The following is a 15,890-nucleotide window of genomic DNA, read 5'->3' on the forward strand; positions in this document are numbered from 1 at the left end:
ATTTATTTAAAGGGGCTCTATCAGCAAAATTTGGCTGTATGAGCCCCACATAGGCGTGAATAGGCTTTAAAAAGGCCCTTCAGGCACCGCTAATCTTATTTTAAACCACAGCCTTGGTAGAGATCTGTAGCGTTAGGTGGGAACTTCAGCGACTAATATATACCAGGATATATATATGTATACTAGCAGTGTACAGTTATATCACGTATTCAACAAAATCCCCACTCTTCATGCAATGGTAGAAAGGAAAGGGTAAAGAAGCAGACATACTGGTAAGACAATGCCATCTGGAAGGGGATGAATCCTGGTTATATCTGAATATGAAGAAGATGTTAAAGAAATATGATGGGATTTTGCAGCGGAAATCCGTTTTGAATGGAAACCTGGCCTTAGTCCGATACTGTGAATAACAATCCGGATCGTACACAGACATGATGCTGGCTGAACAGGGACAGAATGGTTGGGATTGGGACAGTCGTGACCTTAAGGATGTCAATGATTGTTTGTTTTGACCTCTTTGCAGCCCATGGTCAGATTTTTTTTTTTATCTAGAGGTCACTGTTGTCTATGGACTATCTAGAGGAATATCTGTTGTCTATGGAATATCTAGAGGTCACTGTTGTCTATGGAATATCTAGGGGTCACTGTTGTCTATGGAATATCTAGAGGAATATCTGTTGTCTATGGAATATCTAGGGGTCACTGTTGTCTATGGAATATCTAGGGGTCACTGTTGTCTATGGAATATCTAGGGGTCACTGTTGTCTATGGAATATCTAGGGGTCACTGTTATCTATGGAATATCTAGGGGTCACTGTTATCTATGGAATATCTAGGGGTCACTGTTGTCTATGGAATATCTAGGGGTCACTGTTATCTATGGAATATCTAGGGGTCACTGTTATCTATGGAATATCTAGGGGTCACTGTTGTCTATGGAATATCTAGGGGTCACTCTTGTCTATGGAATATCTAGGGGTCACTGTTGTCTATGGAATATCTAGGGGTCACTGTTGTCTATGGAATATCTAGGGGTCACTATTTTCTATGGAATATCTAGGGGTCACTGCTGTCTATGGAATATCTAGGGTTCACTGTTGTCTATAGAATATCTAGGGGTCACTGTTGTCTATGGAATATCTAGGGGTCACTGTTGTCTATGGAATATCTAGGGGTCACTGTTATCTATGGAATATCTAGGGGTCACTGTTGTCTATAGAATATCTAGGGGTCACTGTTGTCTATGGAATATCTAGGGGTCACTGTTGTCTATGGAATATCTAGGGGTCACTGTTGTCTATAGAATATCTAGGGGTCACTGTTGTCTATGGAATATCTAGGGGTCACTGTTGTCTATAGAATATCTAGGGGTCACTGTTGTCTATGGAATATCTAGGGGTCACTGTTGTCTATGGAATATCTAGGGGTCACTGTTGTCTATGGAATATCTAGGGGTCACTGTTGTCTATGGAATATCTAGGGGTCACTGTTGTCTATGGAATATCTAGGGGTCACTGTTATCTATGGAATATCTAGGGGTCACTGTTATCTATGGAATATCTAGGGGTCACTGTTGTCTATGGAATATCTAGGGGTCACTGTTATCTATGGAATATCTAGGGGTCACTGTTATCTATGGAATATCTAGGGGTCACTGTTGTCTATGGAATATCTAGGGGTCACTCTTGTCTATGGAATATCTAGGGGTCACTGTTGTCTATGGAATATCTAGGGGTCACTGTTGTCTATGGAATATCTAGGGGTCACTATTTTCTATGGAATATCTAGGGGTCACTGCTGTCTATGGAATATCTAGGGTTCACTGTTGTCTATAGAATATCTAGGGGTCACTGTTGTCTATGGAATATCTAGGGGTCACTGATGTCTATGGAATATCTAGGGGTCACTGTTGTCTATGAAATATCTAGGAGTCACTCTTGTCTATGGAATATCTAGGGGTCACTGTTGTCTATGGAATATCTAGGGGTCACTGTTGTCTATGGAATATCTAGGGGTCACTGTTGTCTATGAAATATCTAGGGGTCACTCTTGTCTATGGAATATCTAGGGGTCACTGTTGTCTATGGAATATCTAGGGGTCACTGTTGTCTATGGAATATCTAGGGGTCACTGTTGTCTATGAAATGTTTATGTTGTACCAAGACACTATAAATTGGGTTACTACAACAACTAATTTTTCTTGCACATTAGCACATTCTCCTATATGGGGATAATTATTCATATGCAGAATTTTTCTATTCCTTGTATTACTCATTTGGGCGCAATGTATCAATTTCCTTGAAACGTTCGTAAATACTTCATGGTGCACGTGCATGACATACAGCGGTCTCTTATAATCTAATCCTGATGCTTGAAAAAATGTGTTTTCTTGGCTATTTTAGCAGTCTAAACATTAACCCTGTACACTCCCTTGTAGCATTATATAAGGCAGTGCCTGACAGTAGGGGGTGCTGTTAGGCTGCTAGGTCGATCCCCCATGGGTGCTGAGCTACCGTGGTTGTCATCGTCATGCAGCGCCACACCCAATACAGTAGGGACCCCCACTATACAGAGGTCACCAGGAAGTAGTTAGCAGGCTTAGAGACCTTGCTCTAAACGTACACTAAGAAGCTCATTTTTTGTTGATTTTGCCGAGAAGATACTAGATGTATAAGAGTGTGAGGTCCAGGTCTTTTTTTTTCTCCAAACGTCAGGAGCTTTCTTCTGGAGGAGATAAGAATCATCCAGATCCCTGCATTTTTCCCAAGCAACCAATGCCCAAAGCATTTTTCGAATGGCCTGTAGAATAGTATATAATAGTATATAATGTTCTGTTTGCTCAGCTATTATTTTTAATGTATTAAAGGGGTTATGCGATTTGTAAGACTGATGGCCTACCCTTGGATATTGCAGGACTGCCCCACTGACTGAATCGGTGCAGTGCTGCACTACCTGCACTCAATGCGACAGAAAGCCTCCCTTTCTTCAGTTTTTGAGCCCTAATAAGTTCTGGAAGAGAATAGAGATGGCCAGGGGCAGGGGCTAAGTCATCATTCTGACCTTAGAGCAGGACTCTAACCTAGGCAACCAGCTGTAAGGAGAGAGATTTAGCTGTATCTCACAAACAGAGCAAGCTAGATAAAGCAATGTATTAGGTAAAACACTTCTTTTAGCTTTAGCTATAAGTCTGACCATGATCCTTGAGATAAGAATACCCTTTTAAAGGGGTATTCCCATAACTCTTGTTCTGCAGCCTGCAGGCTCTGTGCTCTCTTCACTTCCTGGATTTCTCGGCACATTGGTGGGCAGGGTTTCACTTGCTCTGCTATCTGCTATGTTTGCAGTCAGTAATGAGGGATTGGTTGTAAATGCATTACCACAGTCTAAAGCTGATGTGGAAACTGATGTAGCAGAGCTGGATTTGAGTCACCTTGCATTACATACAGAGGTACCGGACTCCTTATCTCAGCCCTTATCAGCCAAATTCAATTAAACCGGCTGATTAGTGGAAAAACTGAAGATAGACAGCACAGTAATCCCGGAGCTCTCACCTCCCCCCTCCCCTATCTGAGGAGCTCCGTTGTTTGTCAGCCCCTCCCTCCCCCCTGAGAGCAGGCAGCTAGTCACTTGGGAAATGAGCAGATAAGCCCAGTGGCTATATAAACGCAGTGTCGATAATGAAGTGAATAAATTAAGATAGCGGCCAAACAAAGCAGTTTTGATAAAGCAATGTATTTAGGAAAAGTCTTAAATCCACATAAACTAGCAGTATAGATAGGATGCTTTTCATGGGACAACCCCTTTAAGGTTGGGAGCTCTCCTCATCTCAGACATATATAATGAAACCTTCATGGATAAGATAAATATCTAATGGTTATAAAATGTATTTATATACTTTAGGCTTTGCCATCATTTGCCATATATAACTTTCTTACAGATAAGAATTACCTGTTCCTTTAACTCCTTCATTTTCTCCGCCTTCTTCAACTTTGTTGTATATTCTTGAACTTCTTTTAACCCAATATCTGTGCAAAGTCGCACCAAGAAGCGCAAACCTGTGGATCATTAAAGAGGTGCAAAATATTTTAGAAATCAGAAATAGAAGATATGTTTCCATACTTGGGTGCTGCATTGTGGTTGCACTAGTGAGGCTATACTGATTATATTGTGCTATACCAGGGAAAAAGGGACACCTTCTGGACACATACTTTGGCAAAAGGGGACACGGTAGTATATGGGGGCAATATCGGTATTGTTAAATAGGACTTTTTATTGGCGTGTATTGGTGGTGTTACATACCGCTGGAAAGTTAAATGCAGCGGTATGTGCCCTGGTTGCAGAGATATCAGTACTGTTATTTTGGCCGGGCCCTCTGACAGTGGAGTGATATCAGTGCCAAAACGAATATCCATTTAAACTCTGTTGGGGCAAAAATGATGCATTATACTGTGCAAGGGAACCAATTGGGAATTATTCCAAGTAGCGGCTGCTGAAGGAGGTATTATAGTGTGTGGTGGGGGGCACTAAGGGGATTACATGTGCTGAGAAACTAAGGGTGCATTATACTGTGTGGGGGACATTAAGGAGGCTTCATTATTGTATGTTGCACAGAAGAGGCCGCTATTACTATATTGGGACAAAAAAGGAACTGAGTGAAGTAAGAGGACGCATGAACGGGACTGGGTGGGGATAGAACAGACCTTCGTCTGTTTGATATTCAGATGTTGATACTGGTTGAAGTATTAGCACACCACAGAGTAGAAGAAGAATATTCCTTACATTCAACATTGTCCGGAAACTTCTGATGAATTTCTTTATATTTATCTAGAGCTTTCTGATAGTTGCCTGAGAAAAAAGAAAAAACGTGAGAATTCAATGTAAGCAATATCTGAGTAACTAACGTAACATCTGCCACCGTGAGGAGTTAGACCACGATAGGGTTGGCTGGTCATGCCGAATTGGCTTGTTCAGTTCACAGTCACCCAATATGCATACATATATACGTTTCTGCACCTATATTCGCTGTTGTCATGCCAGCAGGGCTGTCTAAGGCTACTCTGAAAACTGTACTGAGTAGATCATCGCCATATGGTGGCCATTGGCTGCTCTGATGTAGAGCCGTATTTACCGTATTTTTCGGACTATAAGACGCACTTTTTTTCCCCAAAATTTTTGGGGAAAAGAAGGGTGCGTCTTATAGTCTGAAGGTGGCGCCTGGCATCCGCTGTAATAGAGAGGCGGAAGCCGGTAAGTGATAGACGCCATTACAGGTGCCGGGGCCTGAGACATCGCTGCGCTCCTCTGCCCCGCATGAAGCCAGCAGCGGCAGGGGCTCCTCCGTGCCCCCGCCGCTGGCTTCATGCAGGGGAGAGGATCGTAGCGATGTCTCAGGCCCCGGCGTCTATCCCTCCCCGGAATCCGCCTCTCTAGTACAGCGGATGCCGGGTCAGTATAAGCGGCCCCTTCTCCCCCGGGGCCGGTCCCCACCGGCCCCGTACCTGTAAAGTTGCAGGCCGGCTCCTGCGCGGCGATATCGCAGGAGCCGACCTGTTCGGGTGACAGCCGGGAGCCTAATGAGGCTCCGAGGTCTGTCACTGCTGTATATTAGTATTGCGGCTGGTCTCTATGACCAGCCGTAATACTAATAGACAGAATGTCCCATAGACGGCAATACAGTTGTATTGCCGTCTATGGGACTTGCGATCAAGTGACCGCAGGTTCAAGCCCCCGGGGGGGAATAAAATAGTATAAAAAAAAAAAAAAAAAAAAAAAAAAAAAAAAAAAAAGCTTTAAAAATATGAAATAAATAAAAGTTCTAAATCACCTCCTCTTTTTTTTTTCAATACAAGGTGATCTAAGCAATAGATATCCCCCAAAATGGTATAACTAAAAAGTACAGCTGGCCCCGCAAAAAAAAACGCTCTATGCATCCCCGTACAGCTGCAGGGTCACCTGTCAATGTGGCCTTGCAGCTGTTGCAAAACTACAACTCCCATATATTAAATATTTTACCAGTTTTTGCTTCAAAATTTTTTTTCCCTATTTTCCTCCTCTAAAACCTAGGTGCGTCTTATAGTCCGAAAAATACAGTAACTCCTTAACCTACAATTATTCATTTACAACTATAGTTACAGAAGCCTAACCCACAGTACAAGGGCGACCACTGAGATATGATACCTACCACTTCTTCTGTGACAGCTTGCCAGCATTAGTTGCCATTTCACTTGATTGGGTCTGTAGATAATAAATATACATTACTGACAATGAAACTCTATATGCAATGATCCATTATATGAACTATATACAGAAGGGGAATTGTCAAGATTATTCATCCTAAAATTCGGTGTGTGCTTTCCAAATGCTCACCATATTTATGTTTGTGAAAATGAAGCTTAAAGGGATCCTATCATTGGACACCCTTTTTTTCTCCCTAACACATAGGAATTGCCTTAAGAAAGGCTATTCTTCTCCTACCTTTAGATGTCTTTTCCGCACGGCCGTTCGGTAGAAATCCCGGTTTTCTTCAGTATGCAAATGAGTTCTCTTGCAGCACTGGGAGCGTCCACAATGCTGCGAGAGAAATCTCCAGCGACGCCTCCATCTTCTTCTGGAACGGCCTCTTCCTGTGTCTTCTTCCATCCTTGGTTTCATTCGTCTATGTATGCGCAGTCGGCTATACCATCGGGCCTGGAGCAGAGCCAACTGCGCATGCCCACGGCCACAGGAAAATGGCCGCTTACACCAGCTTATTGTGTAAGCGGCCACAAGAAAACGGCCACTTGCACAGGTTACTGTGTAGCGGCCATTTTTTTTGTGGCCACAGGCATGAGGCCCGATGGCAGAGCCGACTGCGCATGCCTAGAAGATTGAAACCTAGCACGGAAGAAGACACAGGGAGAGGGCGTACCAGAAGAATATCTAAGGGTCACTGTTGTCTATGGAATATCTAGGGGTCACTTTTGTCTACGGAATATCTAGAGGTCACTGTTGTTTATGGTATATCTAGAGGTCATTGTTGTCTATGGATTATCTAGGGGCCACTGTTGTCTATGGAATATCTAGGGGCCACTGTTGTCTATGGAATATCTAGGGGCCACTGTTGTCTATGGAATATCTAGAGGTCATTGATGTCTAAGGGCCACAGCGCTCAAACAGCACGGGGGGCGTCCCCAATGCTACAAGAGAAATCTCCAACGACGCCTCCATCTTCTTCTGGAATGCCCAATCTTCTAAGCTTCGGGCCTGTGTGAGCAGCCATTTTCTTGTGACCCGGGCATGCGCAGTCGGCTCTGCCCGAGGCCTAGAAGACTGAAACACAGGATGGAAGAAGACACAGAGAGAGACATTCCAGAAGAAGATGGAGGCGTCGCTGGAGAGTTTTCTGGCAGCATTGGGGACGCCCCCAGTGCTGCGAGAGAACTCAATTGCATACAGACGAAAAACGGATTTTTAACCGAACGGCAGGGCAAAGAAGACATCTGAAAGGTAGGAGTAGAATAGGACACTTAACTACTGGGAGAATGGTTACCCATTCAGCTATTCATGTTGACAGCACTGTACATAGAAGTCAATGGAGAGATGGTTACAAGTCTATATAAGGGCTGCAATATAATAAGCTTTACTCACAGCGCCAAAGTCACTCATTTCAGGATTGAATTGATAACTCAATTCAGAAGGAATTGAGTGCCATGCCGTAATTATTTAAGATGGGGATACCATTTCAATATAGGTAAAAAAAAAAATGTAACCACATCACATACTTACTGAATAAGCGCAGCTCTCTCAAAGTACTTAACAGCTTTTTCACAGAACTTCTTATCAATGTAGTAAGCTCCAAGCCATTCAATCACTTCAATGTTGGATGGAAAATAGCGATAGGACTGTAAAAAAAAAAAAACCCACACTGAAAAATGTAAGATAAATGCAATGTTAACAACAGTCATCAGATCACGACTATCCAAATAAAATCCATTCTATCCTATCCTATTTTTGTGTGTTTGGATGTTTGTTCCTCAATCACGCAAAAATAGCTGAATGGATTTGAATGAAATTCGGCACATAGATAGATTTTAACCTCGATTAACACATTGGCTACTTTTATCCCGGTAAATGACATGGTTTCACGACTGTTAAGAATTTATGTTCATATACTATATTACACTGCTCTTATCTCAGCTTCCGATAAAGCCAGGTCTGTTATCTCACTGTGTGAACTCCGCTAACCCTCAGTCCATTGTGTACAGGGATTAGCATATTATCTGATCTGCTCCAGGTAGTGCTGACACACTGGATGGGAAAACACCTTTAATCCAAATTGGCAGTTTGCTACTTTTACACATTCCGGGAAAAAGAAAATCTAATTTGTTGCAAAATTCTAAAACAACAAGAGCTATGAACCTAGCCAGAAGTCACAGAGTTCTCCTCAAGCGGAGCTGAGGGGGATCATTGGCGCCAACAACTCACTCATTATATGGCGTCTCAGAGAGCTGCTGAGATGCCGAAGCAATCAAGGGCGCAGCGCGAGGAACAAGTTCAGCGGCAGGCCAGCTTGACAGCTGCCGAAATGCTGGAGCAGGCGGATCATCAACGCCAACAACATGCTCATTATATGGATTCCCAGCAAATTGATGAACATAGGCGGATCATCGATGCCAACAACACGCAGACGAAGTCGCAAGCAGAGACTAGTGTAAATATAAAGCACCAAATGACAGCAAGTAGTCATGTACAATACGAAGAGAACTAATGTATTCTGCTAAATGGAGGTAAATCCTATTAGAATATCATGACTTGTAAAAGAAAAAAAAAAATCTTGTAAATTGTAATGCAAATTTGTAGCGAAATATTGATATAACTTTTTTTCCTAATTAATATACAATTAATACAAATTTAGCATAAACTATATACCGTATATACTCGAGTATAAGCCGACCCGAATATAAGCCGAGGGGGGGAATGCAGCAGCTACTGGAAAATTTCAGTCCTTCCCTGAGCTTGAGGAGTTTTTTTTTTTTTCCCCCACTTGGAATGCAGCCTGGCTGAATATAGGGTATCTGCAGTGCTCCTATTAACCCCTTCCCGACGGAACAGGAGCACTGCAGATCCCCTATATTCAGTAGACCGGGCACTGTCAGACACAGGGATACCTAATGTGTTTGTGTATCACAGTAATTTTCTACTTTTATATGTATTCTAGGGAAAGGAGGGATTTACAACTTATATTTAGATTTTTTAATATATCTTTTTAAAGCCTCTTTTTTCCTCTATCTTATGGGAGATTCTATACATTACTATTGCAGCTGGTCATAGACACCCCCTCCCCCAAAAAAAACTTGGCTTATACTCGAGTATATACGGTATATATATGGATGTTATTATTATTATATAGCAGCACGAGTGGTTAGTTCTGTAGCCTTGCAGCGCTGGAGTCCTGGGTTTGAATACAGAACAGGACATCATCTGCAAGGAGTTTGTATTGTGGGTTTCCTCCATGTACTCCGGTTTTCTCCCACACTTAAAAGACATACTGATAGGAAATTTAGACTGTGAGCTATATGGAACAGTGACTACAATGTCTGTAAAGTGCTGCGGAATATGTTGGCACTATACAAGTAAATATACGTATAAGTAGTATAGTGAACACAGACCTCACAGTAGAACTGGAACGCTTCTGACTTGTCACCCTGTGTATCGTACAACTCTCCGAGTTTAGCAAGTGCGTGTGAATCAGTCGGCACAATGTTTATTAGTTGTAAGAACCATTCGATTGCCTGGTTAGGATCGTCCAGCATTTCATACCTAAACAGACTTGGTTAAGGGAAACATATAATGAACTGTCAATGAGATTAACAATAAAGGTTCAGTTTGTCTTGGTTTCTTTTGCTCCTTTCTCCGCTTGACTTTTATGCTGTCAATGACAAACTCTGGCCCCAAGTATACAAACCTGATGGTCAAGACAACGCAGCAGTATATAGTCAGTGTAAGGATACAAGGTTGCTATCTGACTGACAACCTGTGCACTGTTCCTCAGGATGGCATGCAGCTTAAGAAAACAATCCAGAGCGTCCTCCAGTCGGTTTAGCTTATTGTATGTCAAACCTGGGAAAAAATATTCTTTTCTTAGATAAGCCTATGTGTAATATACTCTTACAGATCACAGCACAGAATCGGTTAATCTGCAGAGGTTTTCAGTATTCATATATCTTCATGATGCCAGCAATTCACCAACAACTTAGAGGCTGGTATGTTAGGAGAAGGCTACAAGGTGATTTTGGCTACCATAGACATGTCATCCACCCTACGTGTAAGTATCTTCTTTTACTATATGCAGGTTACATACCCTAATTTCTTATGATTAGACCCCTGTACACATATATCAAACTGGAACCTGTATTTCCTCAATCAAGGAAAACCATGAGTTGCAGTCATACACACACACACACACACACAAGTGAATCCCCATAGATCCCTCTTACCAAGGTTATAAAGGGACTCCGTGCAGGACGAGTCGTTCCGTAGAGCCTCTTTGTAATATTCAGCTGCTTTTTCATAGTCTCCGCTTACAAAAAGTGAATTGCCTTTATTAGTCAGAGCCGATGGATTGTAGCGATCAGAGGTCACAGCTAAGTCAGCATACAGATCTGCCTGGGGGTAATCTTTTTCCTGGAAGAAAAGAAAGACATTACAACAATGGATATTGGATTGAAACTGGTAAACCAAAAGTATAACTACCAAGATAATAGCTGTTACTCGAGATGGCTCCCTTACGGTTAAAGTGGTGTTAAAGAAAAGTATACTAAATTGCTGCTAATATGATTTTGGGAGGTACTCACTGCAGGGACGCACTTCTAATGAGGCGAGGTAAGGCGGCGGCTTCAGGCGGCGGCTTGGAGGGGGCGGCAGCCGCAGCAATTTTGATTTTTTTTTTACTTTTTTTTTTCTAAACTAGCAGTTTTTCTAAACAGGAGATGTTTTCAGAGTGGCCTCATCACACCGCCTGGGCTGAGACGCAGACGTCTTATTGCCGGGTGAAAGAAGGAGGCGGCAGCAGCAGCGGCAAGGTAGGTAGGTAACATTTTATTTTATTTTTTTTTATAATAGGCCACTACCTGCTGGAGTATCCCCGGCAGGTAAAGGCCTATTTACCTACCTCCATGGGCCTGATCATTGCCGCCCCCCACTTCCTCTTCTGCTATAGGATGCGGGGGGGGGGGGGACACGGCTGTGAGCAGGCCCGCGCCCAGGCCGCGTACCCACTACCGCTATTATTATGCTATTTATTATTAAAGATGAGCGAGTACTGTTCGGATCAGCCGATCCGAACAGCACGCACGCATTGAAATAAATGGACGTAGCTGGCACGCGGGGGGTTAAGCGGCCGGCCGGCGTCAAAGCGGAAGTACCAGGTGCTTCCATTCATTTCAATGCGTGCGTGCTGTTCGGATCGGCTGATCCGAACAGTACTCGCTCATCTCTATTTATTATGTTCCCTCACCTCCCCTGGGGCTCCGATTATTATACTCTGATGTCTGAAGAGACCCCCCAAGTATAATAATAGTTCATGGGTGGGCCACTGTGGGGCATAATAGTTGGGTGTGCAACTGTGGGGCATAATAGAGGACCACTGTGGTCCCTGCAACCTCTGTTATCCCCCCACAGCAATCCCCTGCAAACTCTAATATGCCCCACAGTCTATTGTGCCACTGTGGAGCATAATATAGGCTGCAGGGGCTGCTGTGGGACATAATCATATACAGTATATGGGGGTTGGGTGCGTGAAGAAGTGAGGAGTCAAAGATGTCTGTGTTGCAAACTTTGCAGAGTCAAGTCACAGCTGGAAGAAGTGGTCATGGCGGTCTAAAGGGAAGAGACGAGAAATGTGGGAAGACGTCTCTTGTGAGTATTACTGCACAAAATATTACTGCATTGTATTCACTGTAATGTTACCACTAGCAGCCTCCTCCCCCCACGCGGCTTGAGGTGGACGATCAAAAGATGAACACTCCCTCCACGGTATTCAGTCCGGGAAAAGGGGGGGGGGCGTCTTTTGACCGTCCGCCTCAGGCAGCAGAGAGGCTAGGTTCACAACTGACTGACTCTCCTCAAGGAGACCACATGGTATGGAGGCTTACTGGCAATGCTATCTCACTAGTGCCACCTATTGGGGGTAGTTGTAAACAGTAAACAAGTAACACATCCGACTTTCTTCCTACTCTGCACTGATATAAGGCAAACAGCTGTCTGCTGATGGATATGTACCATCCTTAGATAGCTTCCAAGGCTTGTAGAAAAGTTGGACATTACTTTAATGGGGGCTACCTCTAATGAGTGGCACGAACAACAGTGTTCTCTTTTCATGTGACAATGGTTTGCAAAAAGATGGAAATAGACTAGGAATGCAGGAGAGATACTGAAGGAATAAGCAGAGTACTGAGAAACTATGGGGAAACATGGCTTGTTCGCCTTGGGTCCCAGCCATTCCTAGGTACGTTACTGATGGTAAGAAAAGATGCACAAAAACTTACCAGGAGGTAAAGGAATGACAGGTTAGTTGCTGCGGCACTCTTTACTCTGCTGTCTTTTTTCTCAAACATTTTTAAAGTTTCTACAGCCTTAAAGGAAAAGAACAAACAAAAAATATAAGTGAATAGTATTCATGGACACAGTGTGGAGTAAATGGGAGGACGATATAACACATAACATTGTATCACCAGGTTATTGGATGCTTCAAAGGGCAGAGAACTGGTTTTTTGAGCACATACACCCCAATATCTACACACTAAATCTACATAATATTGATGTGAACAGACAGTGAAGTACATACCATATCATACTGAGAAGGACACGCAAAAAGTGGAAAATAAAAGCATGAGATTGTTGGAAAACACATTTAAGGAACATAAAATAAAATATTTTAATGGAGACTCTAACTACAGTCTAACTACAGAAGCTGGTGGGCACAGAGGCATGTAGAAGTGGTCATCAATGGATTCAGCAAGTATATGGTGTAAACAATGAAGGCGCTTCTACACTCGACCAGGTGCGGTCTTCCCTACAAATTTATTGACTCGAGTATAAGCCGAGGGGGAAAAATGCAGCAGCTAGTAGAAAATTTCAAAAATTAAAATGGTCGGAGTTCTTGGGTGCAGTAGATGCTGGGGAAGGGGAGGGGTGTTTTGGTTGTCTGTTCCCTGAGCTTGAGGACTTGGTTTTTTCCACCTAGTTGGAACTCAGCCTCACTGAATATAGGGTATCTGCAGTGCTCCTATTAACCCCTTCCTGATGGAACAAGAGCACTGCAGATATTCAGTAGACCGGGCCCTGTAAGACACAGGGATACCTAATGTGTATGTGTGTCACAGTAATTTTCTACTTTGAGGGTGGGTTCGCACCAGCGCCCGATCTCCGTTATACAGGCTTCCATTTCCTGTCTGAGAAACTGGGCAGGAGACGGAAATCGGCAGGCAGTTTTCAAACCTCATGGGTTTGAAAAGTGTCCGCCGGTTAGCGTCTTCTGCTCTCTGCGGCGAAACCGTTTTTGTTTTTTTTAACCGGACACAAAGTCGGACATGCAGGACTTTGTGTCCGGTAAAAGAAAGAACGGTTTCGCCACAGAGAGCAGAAGACGCTCACTGGCGGACAGTGTATGTCAGTTTTTGTCTTCTGCCAACAGAAAACGGAAACCTGCATAACAGAGATCGGGTGCTGGTGTAAACCCGCCCTTATATGTATTCAAGGGAAAGGAGTGATTTACAACTTTTATATATTTTTTAAAACTTTTTTTTTCACTATTTTATTAGCCCCCTAGGGGACTTGAACCTGCAGTCATTTGATTGCAAGTCCCATAGACAGCAATATAAGTGTATTGCTGTCTATGGGAGATTCTCTACATTACTATTACGGCTGGTCATAGACCAGCTGCAATAGTAATATAGCGATGACAGGCCTGGGAGCCTTCAATAGGGTCCTGGCTGTCATCAGAACATGTCGGCTCCTGCGAGCTGCAACTTTAAAAGTATGGGGCCAGTCCGGGGGGTAATTTTAAACTTGGAGGGGGGGGGGGGGGGGGGGAGGACATCTCCAGAGGGCACCTCTGCTGTAACCGGAGGTGCCGGTTTCTATGGCGACCGCTCTGTGGCGGCGCCATTACACTTTTATGCCCGTTTCACACATGCTGATGTGTTCCGTCCATAAGGGTCCGCATAAGGACCCCTACGGACGGAACACAAGCACAATTATAAGCGCTGTGCAGTTCAAGTGCACAGGCCCCATAGACTATAATGGGGTCCGTGGGCTTGCCGCGCACTGCCCGCACGAATCAGACACCGGAGCGGGTGCCGGGGCCGCAGCATCGCCATGCTTCTGCCAGGAGCATGGTGATGCTGTACATTTCAAACTGCAGAAGTACTTGCGGTACTTCTGCTAGCATGCCAGGAAGCAGACACACACCAGTGCGGGCCTGAGCTTACGTGGCCACGTCACCCGGCGTGTGATAGAGTAGTGGGGGGGCAGGGTCTGCGTTCCCGGCCTGCTAGCAGAAAATTACCGTAATGACTCTAGTATAAGCCGAGGAGCACTTTTTCAGCACAAAAACTGTGCTGAAAAACTCAGCTTATACTCGAGTATATACGGTATTTACTTTTATAGGAATTTATAACTAGTTTTTTTTATGAATTAGAGGATCTTTACTGCTCCTGACCAACTTATGAAGGGTCGGAGTAGAGCTTTAGAAAAATAGAGGAGTCCGAATCAGTGATTTAACCTACTGATTCCACAGGCCTACAAGAAAAGCCAATGCTTGCAGAAGGGTATATTCGTATACAGGGTGGAATTTTGAGAGGACTATGAGGTGGTCTTCCGCAGTAATATCCTCTGCTCTTCTGGAACCCACAGAAGAAAGCTGAAGCTGACCAAATGTTTCCATGGTTTCCACATTAAAAAAAAAGGAAAAAAAAAACTCCATAACTCTTCTACTAAAAACAATGGAAGGTATTTTGGGGGTGGTTTTTGGAAAAGATTTTGAGGTGGAAGCGAGTAAATTTTGTCACCCTAATACTTATGTCTCACTGTAGGATTTAAAACTATTTACCTGCAGAAATTTTGAGCTTTTTTTAATAAATAAATAAATAAATAGTTACAAGTGTTTACTGTGAATCCGACCTAATAGATGGGACTGAGTTATACTAGTAATTTATGTAAATTCCAGAAAAAAACAGAAGCATGAATATACCTGGGTAAAGTTCTTCTGTTTCAGGAAAGTGATCGCTTTGTTGATCTCCAAATCATTAGCCAGTTCCACATACTGGGACGTCTTCACGGCTTCCACACACCTAGGGAGTCCACATGACATCATATTAGCTTTATTAATACTATGCTTACTTATACAGCGCCATCATATTCCGCAGCGCTTTACAGATATTGTCAGTCGCTGTCCCATATAGGGCTTACAATCTACATTCCCTATCAGTATGTCTTTGGTGTGTGGGAGGAAAACGGAGTACCCGGAGGAAACCCACGCAAACACGGGGAGAACATACAAACTCCTTGCCGCTGTTGTCCTTGGCAGGATTCGAACCCAGGACTCCAGCACTGCAAGGCTACAGTGCTAACCACTGAGCCAGTATGCTGCCCTAGCTTTCACATCAAACGAAAAATATTGCATCGTTTGCTATCACTATCCCATACATGGCAAATCAGTACCCACTAAATGAGCACCACCATCGTTCAGCTGTCCCCAAAATATTCTTATCAAAGATCATTGAATTTGGAGTACTGACTACAAGGGCTATCGTATGAAACTCTATCAGGGGAACAGCAACTGGACATGCAGGGGAACAGTCATGACTCAGTCCTGATGTCAGAAGGGCTCAGACATTGGGGAATGAGAGATT

The 15,890-nt window shown here is 43.5% G+C and overlaps 1 protein-coding gene across 1 annotated transcript in view; it reads right to left on the reverse strand.

The window, feature by feature from the left end:
* Nucleotides 1-15,890, reverse strand: part of IFT88 (intraflagellar transport 88) — a 61,562-nt gene that overhangs the window by 6,013 nt on the left and 39,659 nt on the right. Inside the window, exons 15-23 of the mRNA XM_075266061.1 lie at nucleotides 15,230-15,329; nucleotides 12,525-12,611; nucleotides 10,476-10,662; nucleotides 9,990-10,098; nucleotides 9,648-9,798; nucleotides 7,765-7,880; nucleotides 6,182-6,234; nucleotides 4,780-4,845; nucleotides 3,949-4,055 (exon numbers count right to left, since the gene is read on the reverse strand). Of these exons, the coding sequence (XP_075122162.1) occupies nucleotides 3,949-4,055; nucleotides 4,780-4,845; nucleotides 6,182-6,234; nucleotides 7,765-7,880; nucleotides 9,648-9,798; nucleotides 9,990-10,098; nucleotides 10,476-10,662; nucleotides 12,525-12,611; nucleotides 15,230-15,329 (976 nt within the window). The remainder of the gene's footprint in view (nucleotides 1-3,948; nucleotides 4,056-4,779; nucleotides 4,846-6,181; nucleotides 6,235-7,764; nucleotides 7,881-9,647; nucleotides 9,799-9,989; nucleotides 10,099-10,475; nucleotides 10,663-12,524; nucleotides 12,612-15,229; nucleotides 15,330-15,890) is intronic.

This window comes from Leptodactylus fuscus, chromosome 2 (genome assembly GCF_031893055.1).
Source record: "Leptodactylus fuscus isolate aLepFus1 chromosome 2, aLepFus1.hap2, whole genome shotgun sequence".
In the NCBI taxonomy this organism is placed as follows: domain Eukaryota; kingdom Metazoa; phylum Chordata; class Amphibia; order Anura; family Leptodactylidae; genus Leptodactylus; species Leptodactylus fuscus.